Below are 18,683 nucleotides of genomic sequence, written 5' to 3' on the forward strand. Positions count from 1 at the left end.
GGATCTAGTTTGAAACTTTTGCATGTGACTGTCCTGTTTTTCCAGCATCATTTATTGAAGAGATTGTTATTTATTCATAGCATATTCTTGCCACCTTTTTCAAAAATTAATTGGCCACATATGTGTGAGGTTATTTCTGGGCCCCCTACTTTGTTCCATTGATCTGTATGTCTGCATTTATGCCAGTATCATACTCTTTTAATTACTTTAGCTTTGTAATATAGTTTGAAATTATGAAGTTTGATGCCTCCAACATTTTTCTTCTTTTTCAAGATTGGGTTTTTGTGGTTCCACAAAATTTTAAGATTGTTTTATTTCTGTTAAAAATGCCATTGGAATTTTGATAGGAATTGCTTTGAATCTGTAGATCACTTTAGTAGTATGGACATTTAATATTAATTGTTCTAATCAATGAACATGAGTTATCTTTCCATATGTATATGTTCTCTTTCATTTATTTCATCAGTGTCTTACAGGTTTTAGTGTATAGATTTTTTACCTCAGATTTTTCCTAAATATTTCATTCTTTTTGATGCAATTTAAATGAGACTGTTTTCTTAACTTCTTTCTAATAGTTCATTGTTAACATATAGAAATATAATTGATTTTGTACATTCATTATGTATCCTGTAACTTTACCAAATTCATTTATTAATTTTAACAGTTATGGGTGAAGTCTTTAGAGTTTTCTTAATATCATGACAACAACAAATGGAGGCAATTTTACTTCTTCCTGTTTGGGTGCCTTTAATTTTTTTCCCTACTTAATTTCTTTGGCTAGGACTTCCAATTCAATGTTAAATAAAAGTGGATAGAGACGGGATAGGGTAGTGTGCAAAGGTAGTCAATGGTACAAACTCCCAGTTATAAGATAAATAAGTTCTGGGGATATAATGTACATCATGAAAGCTATAATGAACACTATTGTATTTTCTATTTGAATGTTGCTAGAGAGTATCTATTGAAAGTTCTCATCACAAGAAAAAAGATAACTATGTGAGGTGATGGATGTTAACTAAGACTATGTGGTAATTATTTGGGATTATATACATCATATCATTCTTTTGTACACTTTAATACATCATTAGATATCAATGCATCTCAATAAAACTAGGAGAGTAAGAGCGACAACTTCAAGGAAAAAAACCTGTTGGGGATTGAGAAGGCAGGGAACATAATGGGGAGAAGCTTCAGGTGGTCTTAGGCAAAGCTCTGTCATAGTGGTACCCCCAGGTGCAAAGGTATAATTCCAAGTACTTCTAGAAATGGCTACTCCAGTAGCCAAAGTACAGTCCTCCAGAAATTAGTAGATATGAGCCATTGGCATCAGTATCAGGACCACAGGATGCTATAATGACTCTGCAAATTTATTCCTTAACACATGTCTGCTTAGCTAAGCAGAATAGAATTAAATTATATTTGCCGTATCTCCAGATCTTCTCTGAGAGGATGGCCATTGTTTGGTACCTTATAGAAGTTAGCATATGGATATGCACAGAATTATTGTTAAATATTTAAAAATTGTTTGGTTTATTTAAGTTATACAATATGAAAATTTCTCATTTTTCCTATTTATATGCATATTTAAATCCAATAGGCCGGAACCTGTTTTGTGGACAAAGGATGGTGGAGAATTGCCAGACCCTGACCGAATGGTTGTGAGTGGTAGGGAGCTAAACATTCTTTTCCTGAACAAAACGGATAATGGTACATATCGATGTGAAGCCACAAACACCATTGGCCAAAGCAGCGCAGAGTATGTTCTCATTGTACACGGTGAGTACTTTTTTGACATCATTACATGTGAAAAAAAAATAAATTACTTGAAATATTTTAAATTTATCATAATATTTAGAATAATAATAAACCAAACTTTAAATAGGCTTTGTTGTTCTTTCAGGATTTTTCCTAAAAGATTCACAATTAATGTGTTCCAAGTCAACTAATAAAATAAAATTACAATATATGATAAAAAATTATTTTTATAAAAGGTTTTCTTTATTACAAATATATAAGTTTTGGTGGCAATGAGTAAATAATAATGGTTTTCTTTAAATTTTATAAATGCTTTTAGTTATAAATCATAGTCATGAAAGCTACATTTACCTTAATTTTGGTTGTATTATCATAAAAACATATACTCTGTTATCATGAAAACTAGTTTCACAAAGAATTATAGCATGTTACTGAGATGTAGCAAAGACAGGTGTGCAGTACTAACTGCACTAATTTCTTATGAACGATGATTTGAAATACCCACAGATATTTTTTCTTCACTGCACTACTCTCACAATTTAAGTAAATGTAACAAAATGCAGGAAAGAAGTACCAGTACCCAAGATTAAGAGAATATCTGTTTTTCCAAACCTCCATAAACCACAATTGTTGTGTATGAGATAGTTTTATTTAACATGTTGCTGGATACCGATGAACTTTTATGAAATTGATAAATAATGCAATAGACAAATTTAGTCAGGTTTCTTTATTGCAGTACTTCTCAGAGCTTATTAAATATGCCATGGTATATTGTGAATTTCCAAGAGAAAGAAGCTTTAAATAATGGAAGGATATAAGACATATTTCACAATGAACCTTTTCTAAGACTAGTATTGTGTTTTATACAATATTAAAGTATTCCAAATGAGTGTTGTATAAAACATGATGTTGTAATAAATCCATTGTATCTTAAAAACCACGGAGAAAAGGATGTTTATTTTATATTTTCCCATGCATCTAATCATAAAATATTATAAGAAGTATGAATTAGTTCTCTGCCTTTCCTTTTTTAAAAATTTTTTTAATGTTTTACTTATTTCTAAGAGAGAGAGAGACAGCGTGAGCAGGGGAGGGTCAGAGAGAGAGGGAGACACAGAATCTGAAACAGGCTCCAGGCTCTGAGCTGGCTGTCAGCCCAGAGCCCGATGTAGGGCCCAAACCCATGAACCATAAGATCATGACCTGAGCCGAAGTCAGACGCTTAACTGACTGAGCCACCCAGGCACTCCAGTTCTCTGCCTTTCCAAAAAAGAAAATTGGGGGTAAAGTCTTATTCTTTGTGAAGGGATTGCATTTTAGGGAAAAAATTAATCTAGGTTGTATCCTCCCCCTAGAGATTTATTTTGTTATGATGCTGGCCAAAATTTGAGAAAAAGAATATATTAAATCAGTATACAAATTTAATATTTTGAAATTAGCTAGTATAGGCAGTCTCTCAATTCTTAATACCACTTTGTTATTGAAAGCTAAATAAGTAAATTGACTACAGTAAATAGACTGTCCACATATAAACTTCTTAAAAATAGAGCTGAGAGATTGATTTCTACCATCTTGTGAGTTGTACAGATTACAACTTTGGGGAAAGATCAACCTAATCAAATTAGATTTATAAACCGGAATTAAATGTGGTAACCCCCTGCAGACACACCCTGACAGGCTTACTGCCACAGTGTCACAACCACTGGGTGTGTCAAGAAGATAAGTAAGATCCCTGGAGCCAGACCCAGGAGTAGCTTTCAGTTCATGCTTACCTATATGTTTAGATCATGCAGTCACGGAAGTGTAGTCTGATTCACTCTTAACTTTCTATGAGCTTCTCACTAACAGTTTTTGGGAACCTGGAGGCATGTTGTATAGCATGTCATGTTGTGTTGAAAGCAATGTGACATAAAAAATATAAAGAATTAGAAGACAAGTGACAGACAAAATAATATGGTTAGATGAAAAGTATGTCATTCTTTTTTTCCTTTCTTTTCTTTTTTTTTTTTTTTTTTAAGTAATTCAAGTGGAGCAAATGCATATGTTTTCCCAGTGTTTGCAAGCTAGCCAACAACACGATTTCCTAAATAGCCAAGCTACCTTTAGGTATTTGGCAGTTGACATATTTCTAATAAATACTTCTCTAACCACTTTGTAAGAAGTCATTTCTGGCTTTGCTTTTTGAACTACAATTCATCAAAAGCACCCCATAGATTAATGTTATTCATGCTGCTAGATAAATGCTGTGAAGTTCAACAGTAGTTTACCTAGGATTATTGACACGCGTAATGAGAGGCTCGATGAAACAGTGAAGCCATACTACACTGTGTTTAAAAAGAGCTCCAATTGGGTTCATTACAAAATAAAGGTTTTTTTTTCCCCTTTGCACACATGGTATAATGTTTCATTAGTCACTGGTTGTATAAATATAAAAAGCTACTCTCTTCTGTTAACGGTTTGGCTGTTTCAAAACCCTACTAAATGATGAAATTTGAGTGGCATTTCGATCTATAATGAATGCTGTATGCATTTCAGAATGGAGTGATAAGTGATCATTTGTGAGAACTTTACCCTTTTATCTTTTACACCGAGGTTGATTTTACATTAGCTGTGATAATTTAATATAGCTGTAGCACAGAAACGCCTTTCATGAGCTGAGACTGTGTCTTTGACTCCACCGCAGTTGCCTTGGTTCTATTGATTCTTAACTTGATGGAGGTCTGAGCACTTTCCTATGAAATCATCTGCTATCTAGATGCCATCCTAATGGTTAGATTTTATTCTTTGGATGTCAATGGAAGTACATTATTTAAATGTTATCACATTTAGTTGATAACAACCTTGACATTCTGTGTTATGGTCACTGGAAGGCTTTTTTCCCCCTCTCCTAATTACACCTTTACAAATTTCAGCTTTAGAACTACAGATGGTAATTTGAAACTGCCAGTCTAAAATTCACCCTCAGTGAAAGGTCAAACAAAATTTAGCATACAAATACTTGCAGGATAAAAATTATACTTGTGAAATGTTTGTATTGTGCTGGTTCCATTGGGAAAGAAAGTAGTATTTTTCATTAACAAGCTCAGCAATGGAAAAATTTATCTGCTAAATTGGTAGCCTTAGTTATTTTATTAATTCATGTAAACAGAATAGGGGTCTTTTTGCTTGTTTTTTTCATCTGTATAAAAATATTGAAGTCATTCTCATGTTTTAATTAGTATCATGCTATTTATTTATTTAGAAGGGCTGATTATTTCCATGTTAATGGTGTTTAAAAATCCTGTTGCATTGCTGTTTTCACTATTTGGAGAACTCAGATCAAGAGAAAAATTCATTCACCAAATAAATCTTTAGCATTTATCTACTGAATACAAAAGCACTATAGTAGCAAAGGCGAACAAAACTCAAGAAGTTTAGAATTGAGCATGGAAGATAAGTTAAGCATTCAAGTAGTTATAATACCAAAATAAAAGAACTAGAGAAGCATGGACTTACAATGATGTAGCTGTTCAGAGTCTTTGAAAGTGTGGTCCAAGTATCTGGACGAAAAAAAAAATGTAACACAGCAATTCTGAATTATTAAAAGACAAATGCTATACATCATAAATTGAAGTACCCAACACAGTGCCAGGTGCATAATAATCAAACTATTATTATTCTGTTACTAGTAGCTGTATGATACCAAAGGAAATCTCAATGCTCTAGTAAAAAACTACTCAAGAGTTGCAGACAATTTAGTGCCCACAGTCTTTCCTGAATGATACCCAGAGTATGAATTAGGTTATCTCTATCGAAGAACAAGGTAATTGTAAACTCTTGCTAACTAAGCAGTAGAGAATATCTTGAAGAGAGTGCAGGAGAAAAGTTATAATTACTCATGTTTCTCTAATGCAATGTCAAGTTCAGATGATTTAGATACAATATCTTCTCCCCAAGAAAAGACCTCCCAGATACACATCTTGCAAGTAGAGAGAGTATAGAAAATACTATTTTATCACACAAGCAATGGCTGCAAAGAACTACAGATGAGCTTGGGCTAATCTTATTTTGTGGAGGGAAGCAACTCAAGTCCTTATGTTTACTTGTCATCAACTGATGTGAAATATATATTCTTTTGAAAGTGTCAGAAACATAGAGCACCCAGGAAAATTTGAGAATGAATATGGAAAGTGAGAAACACAAATCAGTACATTTCCTTTCAAATCTTTAACTTTGTTCTCAATGCCCAGTATATTTCACTTCCCATCACATTCATGCTAGAGAAATTTGTAATTCTCCTCAAAGTACAAATGGAAGAGAAAAGGTGTTGGAACTCTTTAGTATCATTTTTATCCTCAGAACCCTCCCCAGGATTTGGAAAGAAATATAGCAACAAAGTAGAAAAAAATAAGTAGCTTATTTTTTCTTCTACTGGTAGTGGCACTAACTATGGCAGGTCTAGGCTGTAGGAGAGAGTAACAGGGAGTCAGATTGAAGTTTCAGTGGAGAATCCAACTCAGTGTTGTCTCAGACAGTCGCAACAGAGTTGAACACTATTCTAGAAAGGTTACATAGTTCCAGTCTCTCTTCAAACATATTCTTCCTATTACCATAAGAATGCTTACATGAGATTTAAAATTATTTTGCTACTGCTCTAATATTCCTTTACTTCATTATTGTTCTACTTTTGTGGATAAGCTTTTGAAACAATTCATTACTTCTTCATTATCTTAACTTACTATTCTTGTTGTGAATGAAATTATCCACTACAGACCCTGCCACATTTTTACTTTTATGTGTAGATATTTTGCTTTTCTAGCAAATTTTAGCTTTATGACCACATAAAAACAAGTAAAATCCTCCATAACTAGTATAATTATGGTAGAAAGTAAAAAATAATAAAAAGTTTCTTTATATTTCTGTAATGTCAGTCAGTTTACTGACAGTCACTGACTTGATATCTCTAAAATTTCACTTGACAGTTATGGTTTGTTTTATTTATTTGATCATGTATCTGTTGAAATGAATACTGATAAAAGATATGGTATTGCTTTTTTTATGTTTCCAGGGTAATTTACCACAGAGATCACACACACACACACACACACACACACACACACACACACACACACACTATAGGATCCATCACATTTTATTGTTAGTTAATAAGAACCATCATAAAAAAGAGTGTTTCAGATTTTTAATAGTAAGAGAGAATATTACTGCTAGAAATATATGTGTGTTTCAGTCTAGAGAAAGGTATCAAGCTATTAAATATGCCTTTTCAGCTTTTAAAAATCAATATAACTACTATTTTCATTTCACTCTGCTTTTATTGTAAATAATAAATATCAGAAATACTCAGAGACAGAGTTATACACACAGATATTGCAGACTTCTGCATCAAGCCAAGTATCTAGCTTTGTTGCACATTTTGGACATATATCTTTTTCAGAGATTATACGTTAAGTATAGGCTCACTTTCAGTCTACAGTGCTGAAACTTTCCCTTTCCCTTGATTTGTTTACCATGGGAGAAGGGCAAATTGAGTCATGGAGGATAGACTTTCTTTCACTTTAGCAAAAATCTCCAAGTCGTCTATCATCACCTTCAAAGTTTCACTAGGGTGTAAAACAAAAGTTCAGTTGCTTTAGGGTTATTAGTACCTGATCCTAAACTTAACAAAATAATTAATACTTGTATAGGTGGATGAGGTAATAATTATAAAATAGATTAGGGATATCATAAACCAATACCTTAAACTTGTTTTTAAACATCTCTTACCATAAGAACTAACAAATATGATTATTTTATATATATTATTATATAAAATGTATATATAAAATATATATTTATATATATATATACATTTCTAGTCATGAAATATATGTTACACATATCCATGTCATGATTGTCAATGATTTGAAAGCTCTTGAGAACTCTCATCACATTAAAATGAAAATGTACCTCTGTGACTCATAGTAAATGTGTAGCTAGACTAAAAAGTTGGCAGTAACATGTACGTTTACCAGTACATTTATCTAGCAATGAAACATTTGGAAACATTGAGAGCCTACATGACTTTTTTCCCCCTTAGTTGTAGTGTTAGGTGAGGTGTAACAGATCACTATAGAACTAAAAGAGTGAATATTTGAGTTCATATGGGTGGGTGGGCAGGGAGAAAGAGAAGCCTGGATTATAGACAGATGCGCAGCCTAGTAAACATTAAAAAGGGATTCAGCTAAAATCTGTTCCCTCACACAGAAACAGACGTACCAGTTGGTAAATTAATTCTGTAGAGTCATAATGAGCATTTTTCCTTTGGAGAAGCTTTCTTTAGAAGCGTAGATGGGAAAATACACAGGGTGGGAAGAAAAGGAGAGAAAAATCCATATGGAGCGAAAAACAGTGCACTCGTGGAAGAATCCTATGGTTGCTGCCCTTATCTCTGGTAGGGAGTTTGCAGACAATAAGCTTGTTGGACGAGCCTTAAAACAGTGCCTTCTTTAATTGCTGAGATAAAACAGCAGCTCTGGACACGAATACAGCAGGGAGAGCTGCGTTGCCTGTGGGAAAGGCACACCTCTGCATAAATATGCTGTTGAACTATGCAGAGAAAAGAGGAATAGGATCAAATAGTGGAGACAGGAGCACTTTTGCATTATAAAACACTTAAAAAGTTGCATATGTTCAGGCATACATTACACAATGTTGGGGTTTATGCCATCCCTTTGTTTTGGGATGAGCATGAATTGGATAAAATGAGGTTTTACCTTTCAGAGTAAAAATTCCATTCATAGACAACACTCTACCATTCTGCAGTAAATGTTCCTATGGTACCTACATGGACTACTGGCTAAAATGTCCATGTGGAAAACCCTCATTCCTGCTTGAAGGGAGGAGAGTCCACCACCCAACAATTGTAGCATTGTAAATATCTTTTCTTACACTGTTGATACTTAATATTTTCTCTCAGTTGCAGTAAGGTAAACAGAAGAATATAATCCATGACTCTCAGTCCTTCTAGATTTTTTATGTAGAAATAAGGCTAGGTTGTAGCTTTACAAAGATGTACAGATTTCTTATACTCAAGTGTATTAGTGCTAACTGGCAAATTCATTTAAGAATTCAAGCAATATTCAATGGCCCAATGGGGAAAATTTGAACATTTGTTTTCAGAAATAATGGCACACCTAACTAGAAGATACAGATTTTTTCATAAAGCCTGCTTTGTAGCTTCTTACAATATAATTGTTACTAACATTGTAACAACACATCATGTGCTTGTTCCAGAATCTAAGAACTATCCTTGACTCCACTTTAGGCTAATAACCAATTCATCAGCAAATTTTGATGACGTTATTTCCAAACCATGTGTTCAGAATGTCCACTTGTCTCCATTATTCTCTCTACCCTACACTGTTGACTTCCATGTCTACAATCCCTTTCCCACACAGCTGTAATATATAAATGTTTTAAATACATATTCCTTCATATCTTTCCCCTATTTAAATTTTTCCAAAGGCATTTCATCACATTTAGTTTGAAACCCAAATTCTTATTAACCTAGCTTACCAAACCATACAGAATATGCTACTACCTACATATGTGACATCTCATTATTCTCTACATAATCACTTGTTTCTCTGGTCCTCCTTCAACTTCTCTAAGACATCAAGCTCAATCTCTTTTAAGGAAGTTTGCTTCTGCCCAGAATGCTTGTTCAGGAAGTATAAGCAATTCTGTCATGAACATTAGTATTTGCAAGACTGATTTCTTATTATTCAGATCTCAGATTAAACAAATCTGAGAGGGGACATTTTTGTCCCATTCCAATCTGAAATGGCCCCAATCACACATCACTTAATTTTAATTCTCTGCAGGGCATTTATCATTATTTGGTATTTTAGTTGTGTATTTGATTGCATAAATGTGTATGTATACATATATGTATACATTTATGTTTATATACATTATATATATGTATCTGTATATATGAATATATTCTATATCCAACCAGTAGATTATTACTCTTGAAAACATAGATCTTATGAGTCTCATTTATCTCCATATCTCTAGCTCTTAGAACAATGCCTTCTACATAGTAAGCAATCAATAAATACTTCTTCAATGATTAAATTTCTTTATCTGTATATCTCTATCTTTGTCTCTCTCTCTCTCTCTCTCTTTTCAAAAGAAGAAACGTTAATAAAATATGTATGAATGTGTACATATATACATACATAAATGCCCATATCCATATGTGTGTGTGTGTGTGTGTGTGTGTGTGTGTGTGTGTCTGTATACACTGCCTTGACTTCTGAACAAAAATGGGAGAACTAATATTCATTCTTTGGTCACCCAAATCAAGACCTTTAGGTTTCATCTCATATTAGTAGAAGTGAGATCTAGAGATATATTTATTTCACAATCCATATGTAAATGATGCCTTATACAGTTAAGCAGTGTATGAAATGAACACCTGTATATAGAAGAATTAATATCTTTAATAGAAATCCTAGAAATTATGACTTCTATAATTGAGTTCAGATGTCCTTTATATTTTTTGCAAAATTATGTCATGATTGCTTACTAACATTGGGTTATTTATTTTCTTGGGACATCTGTAACATCACTTATAAAGATAGCATTTATTTCTGGCCATTTATAAAATGTTTTCTGAAAATCTATATCACAATGTTATAGTACCTAATATTTTATTATTTCAGGAAATCTTTCTTCAGAGATGTTTTTAGGATTCCTTCATTAATTGTAATATTCTAAGAGACACATTCAGAAAAATATGAAATTCCATAGTAAGAAATACTTCAGTAAAATATTCACTTTCTAATTAGAAAATATTTTAGATGTAAGTAACATGAGGAAAGTTATCAATTTGTATAACTAAATCCCATGTGGAAACCAGTTCATTTAATAATCTATTGTAAGATTAGGAAAGACCTTTCTTTATGTTAGAACTCTGAATATTAAGATATAGGTCAGGATCTGGATTTCTCCATCAGTGTTTTTCTACTAGATCACACTTCCCCTGTGTATATTCATATTTGATTTGAGCTATTTTTCCTTTAATGCATGACAGAACTATTCTCCAGAGAACAACCTTTCATCCTCACAGAACTTAAAGTATTTGACCAACTCATCTGATTTACTTTTTGGTAAAGGACCTTTAAGAAACAGCATACAGTACTGACACAGGTGGAGCTAAATAATGTAGTATCATCCACTTGAAAGGATTTTTCCTACTTTAAATTTTACTTCACCCTTGTCAGTTTGGAATGTGAAGAAGAATTTTAAAAGAAAAAAATGCATACTGTTTTTTTCAAATAACAGACTGATTTTACTCATAAACTTTCCTTGTAATTACACAGAACTATTGGTTACCGCCTACAGTTGAAATTTGCAGTACTTTTCATTTTTTAAAAACAGATTTTTTGTTTATTGTAAAAGGATTCCATTTAGTACATGAAGCCAGTGGAAGCTATCAGAGGAATGAAAAGGGATTCATTCCAATCTAATTTTTTAAAGAGCTCCTTTTTATGAAGCAGATAGGGTTACCATACACCTCTTGAGGAGGAAGCATGCGTTGGCAAGTTGGGGCCTTGTCAACCTGGTGGTTGTCATTTAAGTAAGAGCCTTGGTGCTGTTATCCATTCTTATGCTATAATCCAAATAGACTGCTACATGCAGCTGAACATAATGGGAACAGATAAACGCCCTTCTCTGCAAAGGTGAAGAAGCAAATACAGTACATTTTTCCTCTTACAATTGCTACCAATGGCAGTGCAATTATCAGTAAGAAGGTTAAGGATGCCCTATTATTTTTAAGGTTAGGAAATGTGGAGGACTTCTATCACAAAGATACTTCTTACCTTAATACTTCTAATATACGTTGAGTTCTTACACTTCTGTATCTTCACTAATAACCCTTGGTTTGGACTCACTCTTGATTACCCTGGGACCACCCTGGAGAGTTAGTGACATAAAGCAGAAAGAAAGTAGACATATGGAGTCCAGACTAACTGGTAGCAATTTTTCTCCCTATTGAACACTAGTCCTTAGAGAGAAACAAGCAACTTGGGCTTCTGGGACTCTTTAGACTTAATTTTGCTTAGAAAATCCATTCTGAATAGGCCAGAATGCCATTTTTAAAAAGAGAAACTGCCAACCAAACGAAACAGGTTGACATGTTAGAAATTATTGTACACTGCATTTGTAGAGAACAGAACATACCTTTAACCTGAAAAGCTCATTATTGGAAAAAAGGTGCTACCCCACTCTTCAATTTATTGTATACAGGGCTTGTTGGAACTGATTTCATTTTAACAAGGTTATACAGGATCTGCTGTGCTCTAATAAGCCCCAGTAACAAAATGTGGTTGTATTTTCTTAAATTCCTTCATTAGGATGTGATTAGAAGGGGTACTTTTCTATTTTTTGAATTGGATGACATGATTTAGAGCTCTAACACTTTTTAAAACATTGCAAAACTGCATTCAAAATATAAAATTCTTCAGTGTGCTACATCTTAATTTTTTAAATAATCATTTGGGCTTGAAGAGTCTTAGCAGAAATTTCTAAAAACTATCTCAGACATCATATTAGGAAGGGGGAGGAATTTTTTTGCACATATTAACCATGAACAAGGCTTAATTACTGATTTGTGTTATTAAAAATGATACTATTCCCTATCTACTGACATCACTGTCATTATCACTAGTAGAAGTATTATTTATAAGGCACTAGTCAAATTCAAAGCATAGAGCCAGGTACCTGAAGCCCAGAGGTGTATCATAGATTCTGTTGTTATCTGTGTACATTCTGCATACTGGTACTTTATTGTTAATAAGAATTTGAATGGAGTATATTAACAGATTATGTAAATTAGAGAAATAGCATCACACATGTATTTTATTCTTCACTGGGAGAGAGAAAGAGAGACATGGACCTAGTGAGAGGCCCATAACCATAACTTTGGTTGTGCTCATAGTGGTGTGCCTTGAATACAAGCATTATTGTCATGGGGGTCTTGTTAAAAAAGTGAGGGAAGCACTACATAAATTCAAAAAGCATGATGCATATTCAGAGAGAAAGAAAATCAGTTGATAATCAGTCAAGGAAGTCTTCACAGAGCAGGTCTAAATCAGGCAGGAACTTGGGAGTAGCATTTTACTAGGTATATCAAGAAAGGGATAGAGATTGGAAAATACTAGGGGGTTGAGTCAGAGTAAACTTGTCCCCCCAAAAATGATATTTTCAAAAACAAAGATATGTTGTCTTATAACAATGCATATATATATATATGTAATATATAACAAGCATGTGTAGAAAGAAGTATGTGCTAAGTGCCTTGAAAGTGCTTTGAAAGAAGATATTAACTGCAGAAATTGGAAATGCTTTACAGATGAGATCATACATAAACTAAACTTAAAAGACAAGAAATGTAATGATGAATGTCATGTAACAGGATGTGACTCTGAGAACACGGCAGCAAAGAGAAGAACAACAAGAGCTGAGTCTAGAATTTTGGGAAAAGACTTGTTTTAGGGGCAGATGTTTCCTTGTGTGCTTGACTTCCACTTCTTTGCTCACGTTAACTGGGCGCTATGAAAAATAAAGAAGCAGACATATGCCTTGAAGAGCTTTAGTCCTTGTTGTCCCAGCACAGTGCCTGAAAACAATGGTGAAGGCAGTTTGGAATTCTTCATGGCAGAATCAAGTAGGTTGATCAGGTGTGATGATGGACTCCGGAAATTGTCAGAACAAAGTTTAGCCATGGTCCCTGGACACAGATTGTAGCTTCCTGATTCAACAAGTTCATTGTGTGAGCTGAAATTGTGCTTTTGCAAGTGAATAGGTCCTTATAGAAGTATTCCACAGTATTTATACTGCATTTATTTGTAACCCAGCATTTAGGCACATGAATAACTTTTGCTGCCTACTTAGACTTGGTCTGCACTAATATGCAATCGTAGAATGACAAAATTTGGGGTTCTGTCTGACATTAAAATACTCCTGAAATTTTCTTTTATGTGAAAACAGTATATATGTTACAACTGGAATGATAAGTGTAATTTATTGTAATTCACACTTTATGTGTAGGTAAAACTCTAAGCAAATATTTTCATTCTTGGAACCTTTACTTTTCTCAGTTTCCTATCAAAAATGCTCACATTTTTCCTTTAAACCAATCCGTGAATTTTCTATAGTAGACATCTATCTAGACAAATAAATTATAATTCCTTTTACTTTGTTCACTTCCCAAAATACTATTTTTATCCACTAAATATTTTAACAGTTACTCACTCTGCATTCTTTATGCCTTAACCTCTAGAAAATATATAATACAGTTCATTTCTTTTGTAAATTGTAAATTCTTAACTTTTTATTGGTAACTACTTTTTTCCAGGGAAAGTCAATATTATTTGATTGAAATAAGACCTTCTCTGAGGAAAATAGCAATAAAAAATTTGACCCCCTGTTAATTGATTGACTTACTATCTACTTATCATTTCTGAATTTTAATATTCATAAATTATGTCACAAATCATTTTCTCTAATTTTCTAATGTATAGTTACTTAGTGTCCATGCTCAGACATCCTTTAATTATATGATGTTAACATATAAGGCATATATTAAGATCTTCTAAAATCAACAAGTCATATTCAGCAAATTACAAAATATTAATATGGCTGCAGATTATCTTACTTGAACAGAGTAAATTAATGTCAAATCAGGATTCAGTTATTTTTATTATGTGTGTGTGTGCATGCGTATAATTCTTCTGTGTGTAGATTAGTGTATTTTTATTCTTGAAAAAAATAAATGGATGTGTCTTAAAAGGGGTAAAAAATGACCTGCATTTTCTATCCCGTACTATATTTGATTGAGCAATTTGTGTAACGGTATAATGGTTTTAAAAATGTACAGAATTCTAGCCACTTCTAAAATGACGTAAACGATTGGTACTGGTGTTTCTAATCTCATGTTTCCTTATGAAAATGTAGTTCCGTCTTCACTATGAATGTCTAAATAAAAGACCAAAAGTGAATGAATCGAATCAAATCTCTTAAACACTTGCTAAATGATGCCAAATGTTGCTACTCAGTTATAGGAGTGAAAACCAAAGATGAGTGTTTTGACTTAGAAAAGGCAACTCAAAGTCCTTTTCTATTATCTACTTTGACAAGAGTTTCAGTCAGGCAGCTAAAATAAATAATCTTGAGATGGAAGTGTTGGGGAAATCTCTCCATTATACTCATAGGAAATAAAATATTCTCTCTGCACTACAACATGCATATATATGCATATATACTTAAATTTAGAGACAAGGACGCTCCACCTCAAAGTTCTATCACCCATTAAGTGGCAATAATAATAGATAACTTCAAAAATTATCATGATCTTTTATTACTGATCCAATAAGATTTGCTTAGTGAGCCCTCCTGACCTTTCACCCTTTTTCTGAAGGTCTCAAATTAGTTGAAAATGAAGAGAGTTCATAAGGAGACATGGAGAACATAACATGACTCTCCGGTCAGGCTCACACTGCTCTCAGAGAAGCAGGAAAGGGGAGTAATAATTCATTTTGTTAGCAAGGAAATATATTGAAGGAAGAAGCTGTAAGTCATGGTCTTAGAAATATATCTTTCAGGGGCACCTGACTGGCTCAGTTGGTAGAACACATGACTCTTGAACTTGGGGTCTGATAAAGTCCAGCCCTGAGGGTAGAGTTTACTTAAAAGAAGTTAAAACAATTTTATTTTTCAGAAAATAATTGTTGTCTGTCTATAATGAAGACAGAGAAGAATTTTTTTAGGTGAAGTAATATAATCTTTTAGCTTTATATTAACCAGATGGCCCTGTGAAAAAATGGACTTTTCTAGATACCCTAAAATGTTATATGCTTATAATGCTATGAAAAACTTCATTTATTCACCTTCTAAGTACTAGAATTCTAACAACAAAGTAGGCAGAGTTTTTCCCTTCAAGGATTAATTCTCAAGTGTGGAAACTGACATCAATAAAATCAGAGCAGACAGAAAGCTTAGAAAGAAGAGAGAAGTATCATACTTTTTTTTTCTAAATCTCTCTAAGATTTTCCAACTAATCATATGTTGTTGAATTTCAATTGATTCTGATTACTCTTCTGTTGTTGAATATTTATATTACTTCAACTTTTGCTCCTTTACAATAGAATATATAATTGGACAAACAAGAATGTTCCATAAGAAAGATAAAGGAAGATGTTTAAAATGTTTCAGAACACATAGGATGAGATAAAGTTAGTAGTGATTAAAAACATGTAACAGTGATTGAGAGAGATTTTTTGTTTGGCAGATACTTTTCTTGATGCAAGTATCATTTAGCCTCGGTGCTTTCCATTGAATCACTTCCAGCAGATTTGTTTTTAGGTACATATGAAGTCAAGAGGGAAGGATGAGAGGATGATGAGCCAATAAAAAGGAGTCAGCACGAGTCAATAATGCTTTGTAGTGTTATCTCATCTGTCTGGATACTTCAAAAGATTCTATGGTGGTTCTCTTAAAGTAGATTAACAATTATTAAAATAATTGTTTTGTTAATCTTTTAAATGTTAGCCAAAGAAAAATGCTACATTCCATGCATTTTCACAATTATAGGAAATAAAAATATTGGTTTATACACAAATGTTCATAGTACCTGAAAATATATAGACTCTTTTTGGAAACAATTCAAGCTGATTTTTGTTGATATGGAATAAAGGAAAAAAAAGTTCAAATAATGGTTTTTTTGGCTAAACTAAAAAAATGGACAAAGAAAAAATACTAATACCTATTATTTGCATTACACTTCTTAGGAATTGAATGATATTAGCTGATTTTGAAAGGCTGCTTTTCAGATCTAATCAAATCTTATTTTAATTCATTGTCTGGTAGCTAATAACCTAATGTTTATCATCTGTACTAGATTTGGTAGTAACAGGTTCTTTACATGGAGTTTTATAGGACAAATATAATTATATGTATTATATGTACTTGATAACTTTTTAAGGTATTTCCTTTTGCATAAATTAAATGCATATATTTTGAGATCCTAATGAGCAAAGAATTTTACTAGCAGATGAAGAATGTTATTATTTTCTGCTTTAGATATGCCTGAAAATTAAATTCCTCATGTTCTTTTAATTTAGAAAATATCTTTCATTGACCTCCAGCCTGCCTAAACCATTTAGGAAAGCTTACCATGAAAATAAGAAGGTATTATAAAAATTAGTAAATAAGAGGTATATGTGCACGTATACATAATATTTATTTGGATTATAATGTTGTTAAAGTCAGTTCAATTTTATGATCATGGTAATTGCACACCAGGCAATACCCATTTTCTCCAGTGATTAATGTGACACCATTGAGTTTTTAGAAGATTGTTTTCTTAATTTGTCTAGGAAGCATTTTCCCTGTTGAAAAACAGGTGTAAACATCAATACCCAAGATAAGAGAGTGAGCTCCTACTGTCTTCTGATGTCTCCAGTGCAGAGAATCCATCAGGTTAAAGTCTGAGGATTGAGTAAGGCTAATTTATCAGAAGTAAAAAACTAGAAAATTTTTGGTGTGACTCAAAGAGTTTAACTGAGAGAATGACAGGAAGCCTTTAACAGCAAAATAATCTGTCAAACACTTTGAATATTTAGGGACTGTGTGGCAAACATGTGAAATCAAACCCCAGCACAGTAATTACAGGTAATTTGTGAACTGTTTCTCATTTCCTCACTGTGTAAATTATATGCCTATCCTCTTGAGACAAGATTTGACTTTTTGAGAATCTTACTGAGATTCTGTAGCTTGATACTGGCCCTACTGTTTCAGTGCTTCCTATGCTGCTCTTCAAATTCTTAGCCAATTTTGAGTGAAAGGAGGGAAGATTTCAGCGTAAAGCTTTAAGTTATTCTGTTTATTATGTTTTCTTTATTTGAATCTACTGTTAAACTTTCGGCAACTTTGATTATGGATCAGGTGTTGAATATTATGTTCAAGTCTATGTTCAATCACCTCTCCTGTGTATGCCAAATAAAATAAATCATAAACCTTTCAGAATATTGGGTTCCATGCTAGTTGACTCAATACCTGTTAAAGACTCCCAGGTACTGCAAAATTGTTAGAAGGCGTTACCAACTATCAGGGTAAGAATTGCAAGTCTCTAAGCTGTACATTAACATCATTTGTGAGAAAAGGAAAAGCAAAGTAATAATAATAACAATAAGCTTTTTTGTTTGTTTGTTTGTTTCTAAAGATTGCTCTCATCTTATTTCCTACCATTGTTTTCCTAAAAGAAAAAAAATCAAAGACATTTAACACACATATACTCATCCATCATTAACATTTCTTTAATCTTATATGGTGGTGTTATTTGTGTTTATTTCTGTTGTGTTTTTTCTTTGTTTCCTTCTTTGACAAAGCATGTCATTTTTTGTTTTACCTTGTTGTATTTTGCTAATGCATGTCACATGTTTTAAATGACTCAGTGAACAAATGAATTCTTGTCATTTTAAATTTCACTCTAAATATTACAAACAATCTGCTCATTCTCAAACATTGCTCCACGCTTTTGCTTTGGGTGAGAGCATGCAAAAGAAGTGAACCAAAAAATGGCAAGAACTATGTGGTTTGGCCAACTTTGTACCTGATAATCTGTTGAAGCCTGTTAAAGTTAAACCTAAATAAGATGTATGTATTTATAATTTGAATCATTTGTGTTTCTCTTTTGTTTGCATGATATGATTTTGTTTTATATTTTGTTTTTTTCCACTCACCAGATGTTCCCAACACTTTGCTTCCCACTACTATCATCCCCTCCCTTACCACTGCAACAGTCACAACCACTGTAGCCATAACAACCAGCCCAACCACATCTGCAACAACCAGCAGCATAAGAGGTACAGTATGCTTCT

At 33.0% G+C, this 18,683-nt stretch overlaps 1 protein-coding gene across 1 annotated transcript in view; it reads left to right on the forward strand.

Annotated features, from left to right (window-relative positions):
- Positions 1-18,683, forward strand: part of CADM2 (cell adhesion molecule 2) — a 334,154-nt gene that overhangs the window by 236,761 nt on the left and 78,710 nt on the right. Inside the window, exons 7-8 of the mRNA XM_039219198.1 lie at positions 1,598-1,776; positions 18,549-18,668. Coding sequence (XP_039075129.1) covers positions 1,598-1,776; positions 18,549-18,668 — 299 coding nt within the window. The remainder of the gene's footprint in view (positions 1-1,597; positions 1,777-18,548; positions 18,669-18,683) is intronic.

Source organism: Hyaena hyaena, unplaced genomic scaffold (genome assembly GCF_003009895.1).
Source record: "Hyaena hyaena isolate Hyena2069 unplaced genomic scaffold, ASM300989v1 scaffold_803, whole genome shotgun sequence".
NCBI classification, from domain to species: Eukaryota; Metazoa; Chordata; class Mammalia; order Carnivora; family Hyaenidae; genus Hyaena; species Hyaena hyaena.